The sequence below is a fragment of the Typopeltis vanoorti genome, chromosome 2 (assembly GCF_054136105.1).
Source record: "Typopeltis vanoorti isolate ZY-2024b chromosome 2, IOZ_Tvanoo_1.0, whole genome shotgun sequence".
NCBI lineage: Eukaryota > Metazoa > Arthropoda > Arachnida > Uropygi > Thelyphonidae > Typopeltis > Typopeltis vanoorti.
In genome coordinates, this window is record NC_143550.1 from 60,620,600 (window position 1) to 60,637,725 (window position 17,126).

Here is a 17,126-nt window from a genome sequence, read left to right on the forward strand (position 1 = left end):
GGCTATCTATAATTATGAATGACTAAGAAGAATGATGTTTTCAGTATGTGGATGCACAGAATGATATAAACTGTCAAGAAGGAAAGAGATATTATGGCAAAATTATCTGCATTTGAATGAACCCAGAATTATGAATAAGAACTGACCTGACCAGAATGGTTGGCTGAGGAGACACTGCTTTTCAATCAATATACTATGGATTTTTGAATCTTGGTGTATATCATGGATGTTTTTGATGTCTTCAGATGGCAGATGACTCATCAGATGGTGTATGACCATTACTCTGCTTTACTGGAAGCTGCAAGTAGCTTGAAAAAGCTACTTGATATTTCATGTTTGGACTCTGTAAAGCAGAATTTTCAAAATAATGGTGTCATTATGGAAGACCGTCGAGTGAAAGTGCTTGAGATTGCTGAGATTCTAGGCATCTCAACTGAATGGCTGTATAATATCCTGCATGAAATATTGAGCATGAAACTAAGCAAATATCAGAAATCAAAATACCAAATAGTATACCTGAAGACGAGTACGAATAACGCTGATGTTAACAGCTCGTTCTTCACCTTTCTTTGTTAATCCAACCTGAAACTGCACAACATCACCCTTCTGCAGAAATTCATGCTTGTCAACTAAACTTGTAATTCCAAATGGATACTCTTGAGTATTTTCACAACCATCTAATTAAAAAAAAATAACAAAAAATCAGCTGACAATGGCTACTAATATTGAACAAAGCATTAATAACTTAAAAAAAAGTACACACAAAAAATACTTAAATAATTTAAATTACTAAGAAACTTACTAGAATTAATAACTCAAATGTCCACATGGATAAAATACCCAAAATTTATCATCATTAAATTCCTGCCATGTACCCTCAAGGGATGTATACAGGATATGATAGTACTACATGAAAAATTTACGTCATTACTAACTTCCTATCTACAGTTTTCCTCCAAATCAGTCTGTTACTTGTCAAGACTCCAACATTATCAGATCATCTAAGGCACTTTGTACAGTATCAATCAACCCATATCTGGGTCGTTTTCCTGCCAACCTGGCAGAGAACACTTGTTTTGCTAATCTTTCCTCACTCATTATTTTTAAGTGACCATACCACCTGAGATTAGCTCTGCTAACACATTCCTGGATGCTGACAATGTCAAGTTCTTTCCTAATATCCTTGTTTTTAATATGATATTGCCATTGTTATGTCGTGTCAATTCTTTATTTTATACTTTATTGTGTTCTCCTACTTATATCACTTATCTTCACTATGTAGTGTTATCACTTTAACTATATATTTCTATGGTCTATACACGCACAAATATCAGAACATTGTACTCTCTCCATTGAACATTGTACTTTCTACAGTAAAATCTATCCACACAATTGGCCATTTCTGAGAATGATTAAGTATATTGAAAGTTTAGAGTATAATAAATTTAGTTTAATCCTTTATTCAAGTGTGAGCAAACAAAGTTCGCACCTGAAAGTATCTTTAGGACTGGGGTAAGGTGGTACAACACCAGGGCAACTCATTGCAAAGGTGGAGCAAGCCACCAACACTCCTATCTCAGTATCTCCTATAATGCAAAACACATCTCCATGCGGTATGTCTAATGTTATGCATTAAGGGATAGGAGTGTTGGTGGCTTGCTCCACCTTTTCAAGGAGTTGCCCAGGTGTTGTACCACCTTACCCCAGTTCTGAAGATACTTTCAGGCACAAACTTTGTTTGCTCACACTTGGATAAAGGATTAAACTAAATTTATTATAGTCTAACCAAGTGAAAAATAAACTTTCAACATCTTTCTCTAAATCGAGAGTAATTTATTAAAAAAGGGTGGGACACCATTTGGCAACTCCTATAGGTGGAGATGACCTGCTAATGCTTCTGCCTGGTATCTCCACTTGGGCCTGGCTTCACTGAAGAAACCTCAATAAAGGTCGAAAACTAGTCTGGGTGGTGGCCCTTCCCTTAATGCATAACATTAGACATATCCACAAGGAGATCTGTTTTGCATTATAGGAGATACTGAGATAGGAGTGTTGGTGGCTTGCTCCACCTTTGCAAGGTGGTTGCCCTGGTGTTGTACCACCTTACCCCAGTCCTGAAGATAATTTCAGGCACAAACTTTGTTTGCTCACACTTGGATTAAGTATATTAAATAATTAACAAAGGGTAGACTTCTGAATAGAGTTCAATCCTCAGCAATAACGGTCTGAAGTCACCTCCTAATCAGGTTCTGGCAATATTTATTTGATCAAGCTACCAGCCAGATCCCTAGGTTAGAAATTCCTCTTAACCAAGGAGTAACCTTCAGAAAATATACTAAGCAAATCAATCCATTAATTACTCTTTATTTCAATTTTATCTCTCTTAAAATACTTGAGTTTGCAGTCGTGGTCTCTGTCATGTAATTCTTTCCCCACTCAGATTCAGATATTAGCAAACAGTGCATCGGATTCAATTCAAGACACAAAACAAGTTAAGATATTCAAGATACATTTATTAAACTCCTAAGATTACACATTTACAAGAATATACTCAATTGGAATAGAGGTATCCTAAGTTATAAAGTTAAACATAACAACTGTAATCCACACAACATATCCAATCATAGGTTAATTTCACAGCATCAAGTTTTGTTAACATCTAAATATTCTTACAAGTCTACACAAACTGCAATTTATTTATATGAATGAATTGCAGTTTGAATTCATTCATATAAATACTTGAGAAATAGCGATGTTTTCTACCTGGTGCAGGACACCAGAGTGTGCAGAGGATTTGAAATTGGAAGTGATCACTATTTAGTCTTGAGCAGGATAAAATTGAATTTCATATTGAAAAGAATAACATGTAAGAGTGTTTTAACGTGAATAAAAGTTGAGCAGCTCTCAGATGTGAACTGTAGACTAAAATACACAAAGATTATTGAAGAAAAAATGAAAGAGTTTGAGAACAGGAATCAAACCTTGGAGATTCAGTGGCAAACCTTGAAAAAATCCCTGATTGATTCAGCTAGAGAGGCATGTGGTGAAGTTGTCTGCAAGGATAGAAAAATCAGAACTCAATGGTAGACAGAGGAAGTTAAAGAGGCAGTGAAGGAAAAGAAGAAAGCATATCAAAAGTTCCTGGCAAAAAAGTCACCTTGTGCTCTTAGAGAATACAGAAAAAAAATGCAAGAATGCTAAACACTGTGTAAAATTAGCTAAACAAAAGTCATGGAAGGACTTTGGCAAGAACATAGAAAATAAATATCAAGAAGGTGGCAAAATATTCTGGAGGTTGTTGAAGAAGCTTAGGAAAGGAGGAAAGAGTGCTGTAAAAGGAGTTAGAGATGATGAAGGTGACATGAAAACAGAAGAAAAAGATATTCTTGAAGTATGGAGTAATTACTTTGAAAAACTGCTAAATGAAACAAGCAGTGATGAGAGCACAGTGGTAAAAAACACTCAACAGGCATATAGTCAGGAATACATATTCATACTTGATATGTATTCCTGAAGTAGAAAAAGTGAAGTAGTGAAGTAGAAAAAGCCATCAAAGGCTTGAAATGTGGAAAGGCAGCAGGAGTAGATATTTGACCAGAAATGCTGAAGTATGGTGGTATAAAAGTCTTACAGTGGCTGCACTGCATAGTTCAGAAAGCCTGGACAGAGGGACGAATTCCTGATGATTGGAGTAGAGCTCTCATAGTACCCATATATAAAAAGAGAAATAAAACTGAATGTGAGAATTACACAGGTATTTCGCTACTAAGTGTTCCTGGCAAGATCTATGCAAGTATTCTTGAGAAACGATCGAGAAGAATTGTGGAAGAAAAGCTTGGTGAAGAACAAGCTGGATTCAGGCCAAATAGAGGCTGTCAGGATCAGATCTTCACTTTACGACAAATAGTCGAGAAAGCATGGGAATATAACAAAGATCTGTATTTAAGTTTTGTCGATTTGGAAAAGGCATATGACAAGGTGCCAAGAGAGAAGCTATTCAATACGCTACAGTTATATGGTGCCAATGGGGCATTATATCAAGCAATACTTGGTCTTTATTTGAGTTGTAAGTCGGCAGTTAGAATTGAAGGAAGTACAGGAAGATGGTTTAATGTTAAATCTGGTGTGAGACAAGGATGTACATTATCCACTCTGTTATTCATTATCTATATGGATCACATTATGAAAAAGTGGTATTAAACCTGATATCAAAATTGGAGATGTTGATGTCAGCTCTTTGTTTTATGCGGATGATGTTATACTTCTAAATAAATCCGCTACAAGTCTGCAAGATTCTCTGACTAAATTGAATAACTGTTGTCTGTTGTAATAGATATGGTATGAAGGACAGCAATAAAAAGACAAAGACAATGAAAATAGGCAGAATCATTGAAAATGTCAACTGTGTTGTGAATGGAGAACCTGTGGAACAAGTAAAACATTTCAACTACTTAGACACAATTTTTGGTGAAGACGGTAAATTCAATATAGAAATAGACAACAGAATCAGCAAAGCTGGTATGGTGGGAAGTCAATTGAATAAATTCATACGGAATAAGAGAGAAATTACCATTCAAACCAGTTTTAACTTATGGATCTGCGAGCTGGGTCAGAAGCAAAACACTTGACCAAAGACTAGAGACCGCAGATATGAGAGTCCTGAGGAAGATTATAGGCGTGAACAGATGGCATCAATGACAATATCATATTAAAAACGAGGATATTAGGAAAGAACTTGACATTGTCAACATCCAGGAATGCGTTAGCAGAGCTAATGTCAGGTGGTATGGTCACTTAAACAGAATGGGTGAAGAAAGATTAGCAAAACAAGTATTCTCTACCAGGTTGGCAGGAAAACGATCCAGAGGACCAAGATATAGGTGGGATTGACATGGTACAAAGTGCTTTAGATGATAGAAATATAAGATCTGGTAATGTTGGAGTTTTGACAAGTAACAGACTGATTTGGAGGAAAATTGTAGATAGGTTAGTAATTTTTTTAATGTAGTACTATCATATCCTGTACACCCCTTGAGGGTACATGGCAGGATTTTGATAATGATGAAATAGTCTTTAGATTTAAGACACTGCTATCTAATATTTCCTATAGTCCTTCTTCCTACAAGTATAGAGTTCTAAAACATAACGTCTCTTTTCTTCTATATCACAATATTCCTTTCTTTCTTAACAAAAGAATTATAAAAGGTTTTACATTACCATATTTCTGGAAACTCATTCAGTCAGTCAATTTTTCTTACTTCATCTCATGGAATGTTTAATTTTCTCCTAGACGATTGACTCACAGTCTAGACTTGAACTTCATTGTTCTGCCTTTCCTTCCCATCATCCACTTGAAACATCATGGCTTGGATCGACCCACGTGGACATATATAGCGCCCAGTTCCTTCAAGCTTACTCGGGAGGCTACCGATTCTCTCCTCGTCAGTTCCTTCCGTATGACATCGCAAACCGATGGCAGTGAATAGCTACACGCTATATACAAGATTCCGAACTCGAACTCTCTCCGACTCCACAAGAAAATCCAAAGCAGACTAAAGACCCCAAGAAAAGAAGTCCTCGAGGGGGGGAGGGGCAAACCCCTTTTATACCTTCTACCTTTGTCGCCCTCTTCACTACCATACCTCTGCTCTCAGCACCCTCTTTTGCGCACATGTCATATATTCTATTCGCGTCTTCCTTCAGAACTCAGTGCGCATGCCGGGTCTTCCTGGAAAACATTGAGCGCGTGCCGTTCTGCACGTAAACAATTTGCCGTAGGCTATACAATTTACCCGAAGTTTTCATTAGTGGACTTTGAACTTCTGTTACTATGCCCTAACGTATCTTATAAAGAATACTTCTTCCATTATAATTTCTTACAAACAAATGACATCATTTACCTTTAAGTAATATTACAAAATTTGTACTAGCATACGATTCTTTAAACAATTAGTATCTTTATCTATGTACAAGCATTTTCGTTAGTGTTTAGCTAAACTTGTTGAATCTTGAACAAAATATTTCTTTAAAGAAATCTTTTCATTCAAGATCCAACAGCATTGATGCCATCTGTTCACGCCTCTAATCTTTCTCAGGACTCTCATATCTATGGTCTCTAGTCTTTAGTCAAATGTTTTACTTCTGACCCAGCTCTCAGATCCATAAGTTAAAACTGGTTTGAACACTGTCTTGTATACAGCTAATTTAGTGTTCTGACCAATTTCTCTTTTATTCCATATGAATTTATTCAATTGACTTCCTACCATATCAGATTTGTTGATTCTGTTGTCTATTTCCATCTTCACTAAAAATCGTGCCTAAGTAGCTGAAATGTTTTACTTGTTCCACAGGTTCTCCATTCACAACGCAGTTGACATTTTCAACGATTCTGCCTATTTTCATTATCTTTGTCTTTTTATTGCTGACCTTCATACCATATCTATTACAACAGTTATTCAATTTAGTCAGGGACTCTTGCAGAGGATTTATTTAGAAGTATAGCATCGTCTGCATAAAGCAAAAAGCTGACATTAACATCTCCAATTTTGATATTATGTTTAATACCACTTTCCTTCATAATGTGATCCATATAGATAATGAATAACAGATGTTTATAATTTATGTTAATATTCATACTGTATTTTCTTTTAGAGAGTAAAAAATATACTTTAATATTTTTATGTTCAATGAAATTTTTGATTATTAACATTTTAACAATTTTCTTTCAATACTTTTGATTTTTTTGGAAAATGCAAGAAATAAATGAAAATTATGGATAATTAAAAAGTCGATAATTTTGAAGACCATATTTTGAATTTACTTATATCACTTTATTTTCATATCAAAATATCTGTAAAGATATTTATTTAAATGGGTACAGTCAATCCTCCAACTACTCTAAAGAGGTGCAGAAGCATGATGTACACTGCTTGCAAAGAAGTCAACAAACACTACCATGGGCAAGATGCATCAATCTATGAATCATATGTTTGTAGTCAGTATACGAGGGTTGTTTGAAAGTTTGGTAAAAAAAATAAGTTACACTTTTTTTTGGAGAAAATCACCTTTATTTCTCAACTTAGTCTCCATTGAAGTCAACACATTTGCTCCAACGAATTTCCAATTTTGATGAAAGAGTACCTTTTTTGTGCTCTTTCATCAAGGCTCCAATCTGGGCGTTTTTTTCTTCAGTTCTTTTCAATGGTCCAACAATGATACACAATAAACTCCTGTTATTGTCTTACTCTTTTCCAAATAGTCTATCATGATAATTCCTTGGGAATCCCAAAAAACAGTGGTCATCACCTTCCCAGCTGACAAAACAGTTTTTGCTTTTTTTTGGTGCTTTTTCACCCGGCATTGTCCACTGCTCTGACTGCTGCTAGGACTCAGGTGTGTAGTCATGAATTGACGCAAAAAATCCTGAGAATTGCGATTAAACATCACGAAACACTGCGTTGAAATGTCTTTTCGCATGCGTTTTTGATTGACAGTCAACAATCACGGAACCAATCATGCACACAGCTTTTTCATGCAGGATATTTTTTTATACAGTCTTTGCTTTTTTTGGTGCTTTTTCATCAGGCATTGTCCACTGTGCTGACTGCTGCTTGGATTCAGATGTGTGTGTAGTAGTGGTGTATCCAAGTTTTGCCTAAAGTCACGAATTGACGCAAAAAATCCCATGAATTGCGATTAAACATCGACAAATGCGTTGAAATGTCTTTTTGCATGCGTTTTTGATCGACAGTCAACAATCGCAGAACCCATCATACACACAGCTTTAATATGTGCAATTTTTCATGCAGGATATTATACATCCATTCAGTTGAGATGCCTACAATCTCACGCACTTTCACTCAGCAGTCTTCCATAACGACATCATGGATTTTGTCAATCATTTCCTCTGTAGTGACCTCAGTCGAGTGTCTGGAGCATTCTTCATCTTCAATGGACTTATGACCAGGTTCAAACTTATTTATCCAAAAATAAATGGTCTTTAATGCTGGTGCAGTCTCCCCATGAACTACATCTAACTCAGCTTTGATCTGTGCAGCCATCCACTTCTTCAAATAAAAGTGTTTTATCACTGCACGAAACTCTTTTTTTCTCCATTTTTATGAAAAATGTGAGTACAGTCATTTTAAATGTTTGCCAAATGAGAACTACACGTTGCACATGGCTAAAATTTTGTCAGGGGTCATGAAAAAGATGATATGTGCCGACACTGGTATGAATGAACGAAAACTGAGTTGGTATCTATTTGAAATTTACCAAAGTTTTCAAACAACCTTTGTAAATTGGAGAAATATGAGGCTTCCAAGTCAGTGGAACTGAGTCTAAGTGAGGCTGTGAGAAGGGAACTGATGGAGTTTGAAAGATGTTGTGATAGGATGCCATGTTGCAGGCCTAATCTGTTAGACAGATTGTTAACAAAATGGGTCATCCCAATTTGTCAACAATCACTGATACTATACTGAGATGAAAATGTAGGGAGTCAACTACTACATAGTGGGTGACCTACCAGCTCACCGAATGTGACTGTAGGGTTATACCATGAAGGATAATATCTAAAACTGCTATTTATTGGCCGAAACGTTGAATGCAGAGTTGCAGGCATTGATTGGAACATGAATTTGCACAAAAATATGCAGAACTAAGGTTCATAACATGAGTTTCCATGGGAGGAACTGCAAAATGCAAGCTGCACATTATCCAAACCAACATGCAGCATTTTCTTCAGTATTGCACAAAGAGTATATACACTGAGACTTAGAAGCTTTGAAAACTGTTATGGAGCAACGAATCATGCAGAGCAGATGGATGTGGCAGTGTGACTGTATGATCCTGGTTTTCCTGGTCTGGCCTCAGACCTTTATGGTGCCACAAACACTAAACTTAAAAAAAAAAAAGCTATCTGAACAATACACTGTGCCTTAAAGCTGCTGCTATAACTATGTGGTCTGTGGAACATGAACATCACCACACCTGATTGGCCTCCACAGAGCCCTGATCTCAACTATACTGAACATCTGTGGAATGAACTGGAGTGATGTGTGAGGTCAAGGGACATCTGGCTCACAACAGTCCAGGACCACAATGGTCCAAAATTCCCACTGATTGCTATTGTATGCTTGTGAAAAGTATGCTACATAGGATTGCTGCAGTAATCACAGTGTGAAAGGACGTCCTACATCTTATTATGGTGAGTGACGTGGCTGTTTGTTCCTCACACCATGGCGTCCATTGACTTCTTTCCAAGAAGCATATTAGAGTATTATACGCTGCTCAAAACAATTAGGAGATATTTTAGTTTCTGTTGGATAATTATAAATTTCTGCAAATAATTGGGTACTTTTTATACATGAATAAATATTACTTACTTATGGATAGGATGTAATTGATGAGATATTATTTAAATAATCAATATTTATTATTACAAATTGTGTTACATTTGTAAATTATTTTTATAACTTTATAATTTACAAGAAAACCAAAATTTCCCCTAATTATTTTGAGCAGTATATAATATTAGGCAGAGTGAAAAAACACTGTTTAGTTTTATTTCAATCTTCCACCAGCAGACAATACATCACCTGCATAAAGTAAATAGATGAGATTAATATCACCAATTCTGATATCAGGTTTAATACCACTTTAGTTCATAATGTGAATCCTTTAGATGATGAACAACAGTGGAGAAAATGTGCACCCATGTCTCTCACCTAACTTAACATTAAGCAATTTCGCCACAATTCTAACTGCTGATTTACAACCTAAATATAGATTAAGTATTACTTAATTCGCCCAGGGAACCAGAACGAACGGCAAAAAGTCAGCTACTGGAACAAATCTGAAAGCACGCCCCAACTCAACATCAGAGTTAAAGATCGGTACTATCAACATAAGAAGCCTGAATGGCAAAGAATTGGAGCTAGCTGAGGAATTAGATAAGTACCAGATCGACATAATAGGGGTGACAAACAAAAAAAAGACAAAAACTGGTGAGATCTTTCTGGGCAATAAATACAAAAATATTATATTAAGGCAATGACAATCAGGAAAAGAAGGTATAGCAATAGTACTGAACACAAAATATGAAGCTAATCTTCTTGAATGGCAGGCATTCTCAAGTAGTGATGTGAGCAAATATCAGAATGGGAAACTGGATAATGAAACCTATTTGTGCCTATGGTCCAACAGAAGGACCAATTAATTAAAGAGTGGGTGACCCACCAGCTCACCGAATGTAACTGTAGGGTTATACCACGAAGGATAATATGTAAAACTGCTATTTGTTGGCCGAAATGTTGAATGCAGAGTTGCAGGCATTGATTGGAACATGAATTTGCACAAAAATATGCAGAACTAAGGTTCATAACATGAGTTTCCATGGGAGAAACTGCAAAATGCAAGCTGCACATTATCCAAACCAGCATGCAGCATTTTCTTCAGTATTGCACAAAGAGTATATACACTGAGACTTAGAAGCTTTGAAAACTGTTATGGAGCAACGGGCAGAAGTGGAGGAATTTTTTTGAGGCTCTAGAGAAAGCTACTGACACAATGAAAAATTGGTCCTTGTTGGGGATGTAAATAGCAGAGTAGGAAGTGATTGTAGGACATACAAAAATGTTTTGGAAAAATTTGGAGAAAAGATCAAAGCTAATAATAATGGCAAATACCTGTTGGATTTCTGCTCAGGACATGGACTGGTTATTACTGACACCACGTTCCAAAATAAAAATGTGCACAAATTCACATAGAGAGGAGGCAAGAAGAGGATTTGAAATAGGAAGCAATCACTATTTAGTCTTGAGCAGGATAAAATTGAATTTCATATTGAAAAGAATGACATACAAGAAAGTTTTAAAGCAAATAAGAGTTGAGCAGCTTCCATATGTGAACTGTAGACTAAAATACACAAAGATTATTGAAGAAAAAATGGAAGAGTTTGAGAACAAGAACCAAACCTTGGAGAATCAGTGGCAAATGCTGATTGATTCAGTCAAAGAGGCATGTGGTGAGGTTGTCTGCAAGGATAGAAAAATCAGAACTCCATGGTGGACACAGGAAGTTAAAGAGGCAGTGAAGGAAAAGAAGAAAGCATATCAAAAGTTCCTGGCAAATAAGTCAGCTTGTGTTCTTAGAGAATACAGACACAAATGCAAGAAAGCTAAACACTGTGTGAAACTAGCTAAACAAAAGTCATAGGATGACGTTGGTAAACGTCTTGGTCACTCATCTCTGTAATTATTACTTTGAAAAATTGCTAAACGAAACAAGCAGTGACAGCACTGTGGTAAAAAACACTCAACAGGCATGCAATCTGGAATGCATATCCATACTTGAAGTATAAAAGCCATCAAAAGGCTGAAATGTGGAAAGGCAGCAGGGGTACCAGAAATGCTCAAGTATGGAGGAATAAAAGTCTTGCAGCAGCTGCACTGCATAGTTCAGAAGGCCTGGACGGAGGGAGGAATTCCAGATGATTGGAGTAGAGCTCTCATAGTATCCATATATAAAAAGGGAAATAAAGCTGAATGTGAGAATTATAGAGGCATTTCCCTACAGAGTATTCCTAGTAAAATTTATGCAAGTATACTTGAGAAAGTTTGGAAGGGAAGTTTAGTGAAGAAGAAGCTGGATTCAGGCCAAACCGAGGCTGTCGGAATCAGATTTTTACTTTATGACAAATAGTTGGGAAATCATGGGAATATGACAAAGATCTATATTTAAGTTTTGCAGATCTGGAAAAGGCATATGACAAGGTGCCAAGAGATAAGCTACAATTATATGGTGTCAATGGGGCATTATATCAAGCAATACTTAAGTCTCAATTTGAACTGTAAGTCAGTAGTTAGAAATGAAGTACAGTATCCCCCTCTGTTATTATCTATATATAATCACATTATGAAGTGGCATTAAACCTGATATCAAAATTGGAGATATTAATCTCAGCTCTTTACTTTATGCAGATATTATACTTTTAAATAAATGCAGTACAAGTCTGCAAGATTCCCTGGCATAATTGAATAACTGTTGTAACAGGTTAGCAATAACAAGACAAAGAGAATGAAAATAGACAGAAACACTGAAAATATCAACTGCATTGTGAATGGCAAAAAGTATACACCAAGTAACATTTCAGCTACATAAGCACAATTTTTAGTGAAGACAGAAAATTAATTATGGAAATAGACAACAGAATCAACAAAGCCAGTAAGGCAGGAAGTTAGCTGAATAGATTTATATGGAATAAGAAAGAAATTAGTCAAAACACCAAATTAGCTGTATACAAGATTGTATTCAAAACAATTTTAACTTATGGATCTGAAAGCTGGTTTAGAAATAAACCAGATCAATGACTGGAGACCTCTGATATGAGAGTTCTGAAAAAGATTACTGGAGTCAACATATGGTATCAATGGCAGTATCATATTAGGTAGGAAAGAACTTGCCATTGTTAGCATTCAGGAATGTGTTAGTAGAGCTAATCTGAGATGGTATATTCACTTAAACAGAATGGGAGAGGAAAGATTAGCAAAACAAGAGTTCTCTGCCAGGTTGGCAGGAAAAAGACCCAGAGGAAAAGCAAGTTATAGGTGTCTGATACAATAAAAAGTGTCTTAGAAGACAGAAATATAAGATCTGATAATGTTGGAGTCTTGACAGATAAGATTGATTTGGTTAAAAATTGTTGATAGGAAGCTAATAACGATGTAGGTTCTTCATGTAGTACTATCATAATATCCTGTAAACCCCCTTGAGGATACCTGTCAGGAATTTGATGATGATACCTAAGCAGACAAAGTTTGCAATTGGAGATTCACATGCAAACTTTGTTTGCTTACACTAAAGGGATATAATTTCTTAGCAAGCATAATTTACTTTGTAACCAAGTTAAAAAAAAACTTGGTGACTTCATACCTAATGCAGAAACCAGCCATTCTGTTTTTAGCAACTTCAAATGTCTATCCCACAGCAACGCATGCACAACATTGTTGAACATGTGTCCTTTCATTTATTAGGAAAGACTTTAGTGATACTATAAATTTTTCATTATGTTAAACAGAATTTATATTCCCAATGTGTATTCACAATTTAATATGAGTATGTCTCATTAAACATTAGTCATACAGTTCCATGTGTGAGAGATTGCATGCAATAATGCATTTACAGATATTTCAAATGATAAAGATTTACCTTCACTTGTCACTCTGATGAGACCCGGATATTCTTCTTGGTCAGGATTAAAACACCGAACAGGTCGCTCTACAATTCCACTCAAGATATCAGGCTGAACTTCTTCACCTATTATGGTACCATTGCTTAATTTTCGAAGACATTCTGCACTTAATTTGCCACCTTTATGTGAAAGACCATATTCTACCTCTTGGCCTATTTCCAAACTAGATGCATTGCCATCATAAACACTAAAATGAAACAAGCATGATAGAAAAATTAACTACAATCCTTTTCAAAAATTCAGTTAGAATGTATGCAATTAGTATGTTTTAATATCATGCTCAAAAGAATAACACCAATATTCTTCATGTTATTCTTTTGAAAATAACACCAATATAAATATAATGGCTGTATAAATACTCACATGATCATTATATTTATGATCAAGTTTTGATCATAAATATAATGGCTGGTTCTGGAACGCAGTAGTTTATTTTCACCATACATCAAGGGTTGGAAAAGGTGATCAGTTCACAACTAACTGTGATCAAAACAATTTTATAGGCTTTTCTTTAATACACAAAAGCTGACCTATAAAAACTTAATAGACCTAATAAGGAATGTAGTTTTAAACTAAAATAAATTTAATTGCTGGCAGAATTCTCTTTCATTAAAGAGGTTATCATTTGATAATATCACACAATTTTGCATGTCTGTAGTGAAATATTCAACAGAATTATATTTGAGATTCATATAACAAACAACTAAGGGAATTTTAGTTACAGAAAATCTGAAGTTAAAAAAACATTGAGTAATTCTATTGTGTTTCCTTGAGCAAAGTAATGAGAAAAAAGTACTGATCCAAATAATGAGATCAGTAAATTGTAACTGATCTCATTTAGAAAACTACTGCAGCTCTTATGATACTGCTTGAATTTGAGAGAAATTTGCATACGTGCATTTTTAACAATTAAACTCATAATGTTAATTCTGTAGCTGCTACCTTATCAACCTTCTATTACCTTCCCAGTACACAGCTTACTTTAAAAAACTTATTTTTTGATAAAAATAACTAAAACAGGTCAGCAATAACTCAGCAGAACTTTACTTTCTTCCTGCCCCATTATAACTCTTATAATGGGGCAGAACAGTTGAACAATGAGACCAGTAGGAATGTTTGCAAAGGAAGCTTTTAGTAACAACTATATTCTAAATCTGAGTTGAAATTAAATGAGTGCTGCTACTTGTGGTCTGCATAGGCAGTAACCATTTTTCAGTCTGAATGAGCTGAATTTTTCAGAAGCTTAAACAATGTCAGAAACAGCTGCATTCCATATTTAGTTGCATAATATGGTAAACAGAGGTATCTATGGATAATCTCCCTCCCTAAAAATATCCAATTTCACGCACAAGAAGTTGAAATTCTCATAAAAGCATAACATGCAATCTGCAATGAAAGCCCCCACCCCCACATATCCAACTATTTCAGCTGAATTTCACCAGGAAACTTACTGATACATATATATATAACGTCCTGTTGAAGACCTAATTCACACAGAATTAAATGGGAAGGAAACAACATAATTCACCATATCACAAACTTATTAAATGTATGGTTAGATTTAAATTATTTAAAAAAGGAGACAAAGAAGTAAAGAACTATAACCAATTAGTATTCTCTCTAATCTGTATAAAATTCTCACAAAAGACTCGAATCAACTTGCAGAACAAGCAAGATTCCATAAAGGCTTTAACACAATCGATCATATTCATGCAGTAAAACAAATAAAAGAAAAAGCAGAAGAAAACCAATTGCCTCTCTGTTTAGCTTTTATTGATTATGAAAAAGCATTTGATTCCATCAAAACTAATGCAATAATCAAAGCATTCCTGAATCAGAGAGTTCCTAGAGACCTTCTCCAGGAAATATATCACGTTCAATAGCAACAATCCAACTTCACACGAGCAGCTATAAAATATCAATTGAAACGAGTGTCCGACAAGGAGACTATCGCCCAAAATCTTTACAGCAGTCCTTCAAGAAATTTCATATACATATTTAGGTCATCTCATTGATCTAAATTGTGGACTCCAAAAGGAAATAAATAGAAGAGTTCAACTTGCCTGGCATGCATTCAGAAAATTGCAAAGCATTTTTCAATTTAATGATGTCTCACTCTATTTAAAAAGGAAGACATTTAACCAGTGTATACTTCCAGTCATCACATACGGTTGTGAAACCTGGTCTCTAACAAAAGCATTGACAAATAAACTAGCAACAACTCAAAGAAAAATGGAGAGGCTGATGCTAGGCATCACATTAAAAGATAAGAAGCCAGACTCTTATCACTGACATCATTCTTCACGACAAGTGACTAAAATGGAAATGGGCTGGACATCTATCCAGAAGAGAAGAAGCGTGATGGACCACCATACTAATGAACTGGATTCCAAAAGAAGGAGGAGTGATGAATTGTCAAATTTTGTTGGGAAAAATTGGTCAACCATTGCCAAGAACAGAGAAAGGCAGAAGGAACTGAAGGAAGCCTTCGTCCAGCAGTGGATAGAAAATGGCTATATATATATATATCAAGTTTTTTTACCTTGGGTATAACATATGTTATAGATACCAAGTTATTTTAAATATAAACCTGGTTTTTTACTCCATTTCCCAAGTAAGCAAACAGACAAGTCAGTCAAGTTTGCACCTGCAAGTGTTGCAAGTCCAAGGCAACTCGTGGTAAAGGTAGAATAAGCTCTGATCACTATTCTTAATATTTACCCTTAATGCAAAACATATCTCCTGGAGGAGATGTGCTTTGCATTAAGGGTAAATATTAAGAATAGTGACCAGAGCTTATTCTACCTTTACCACGAGCTGCCTTGGACTTGCACTACGTGTAGGGTCAGCTAGACTTGCAACACTTGCAGGCGAAAACTTGACTGACTTGTCTGTTTGCTTACTTGGGAAATAGAGTAAAAAACCAGGTTCATATTTAAAATAACCTGGAATCTTTAACACACACACACACACACACACACACACACACACACACACACACACACACACACACACACACACACACACACACACACACACACACATGAAAGAATGACCATTAACTCGGTTAACATACATATTTTTACGAAGAATTGAATGACTAGAACCAAGATTTAAGTAAAAAGGTTTTAATATAAAAACACAACTAGTTTCAGCCTGTAACAGCCTTCATCAACAACCTCCCAGATAGTCATTTAGCTGTAATCATGTACTGGCGTTCACGTGATGCTGCAAGCATGCACTCTCCCAACAATGCAACAAACGAAAGAACAGCTTTAAATAAAAGTACAACGTTTTCATACTAATTATGTATAGAGACTCTCTATGTTGTTCATATTCTTTTAACCTTCAGTGTTTAGTGGTTTTTCTTTTTTTTTATGTCATCTGATGAAGACTGTTACAGGCCGAAACTAGTCGTGTTTTTATATTAAAACCTTTTTACTTAAATCTCAGTTCTAGTCATTCAATTCTTCATAAAATATATATATAATAAATAAAAAAAACCTACATGCCAAATTTGAATAAAATCAGCATTCCTCCCCTTTCCAAAAAAAAAAGCACACTACTTATTTATTAATCAGATTTAATGCTTCAAATCTAGTAGGCCATACACTGAATAAAAATGCAAATTTCTATAATTCAACTAAGAATCAGTTACAACAGAATGAATTTTGGCTTTAATGATTCTTATTAAGAATAAACAGTGACTCTTGATTCACTGCTAGAATACAAAACATTTTGAAGAATATTCTGCAAGCACAAAATGATTTTAGCAAAGGACACATCTACAGATCTGACTTTGTTTAAAATTAATAATAGAATAAAGGGAGTAACAATCTAGAGACATGTAACATTTATTGATTTTGAAAAAAAGCAG

General features: G+C 35.3%; 1 protein-coding gene across 4 annotated transcripts in view; it reads right to left on the reverse strand.

Moving 5' to 3' along the window:
* Positions 1-17,126, reverse strand: part of Unr (cold shock domain-containing Unr) — a 281,401-nt gene that overhangs the window by 70,247 nt on the left and 194,028 nt on the right. For all 4 annotated transcript variants that reach the window (XM_090411509.1, XM_090411484.1, XM_090411490.1 and 1 more), the window contains 2 exons: positions 13,207-13,436; positions 517-677 (listed from right to left, as the gene is read on the reverse strand). In XM_090411509.1, the coding sequence (XP_090267635.1) occupies positions 517-677; positions 13,207-13,436 (391 nt within the window). The remainder of the gene's footprint in view (positions 1-516; positions 678-13,206; positions 13,437-17,126) is intronic.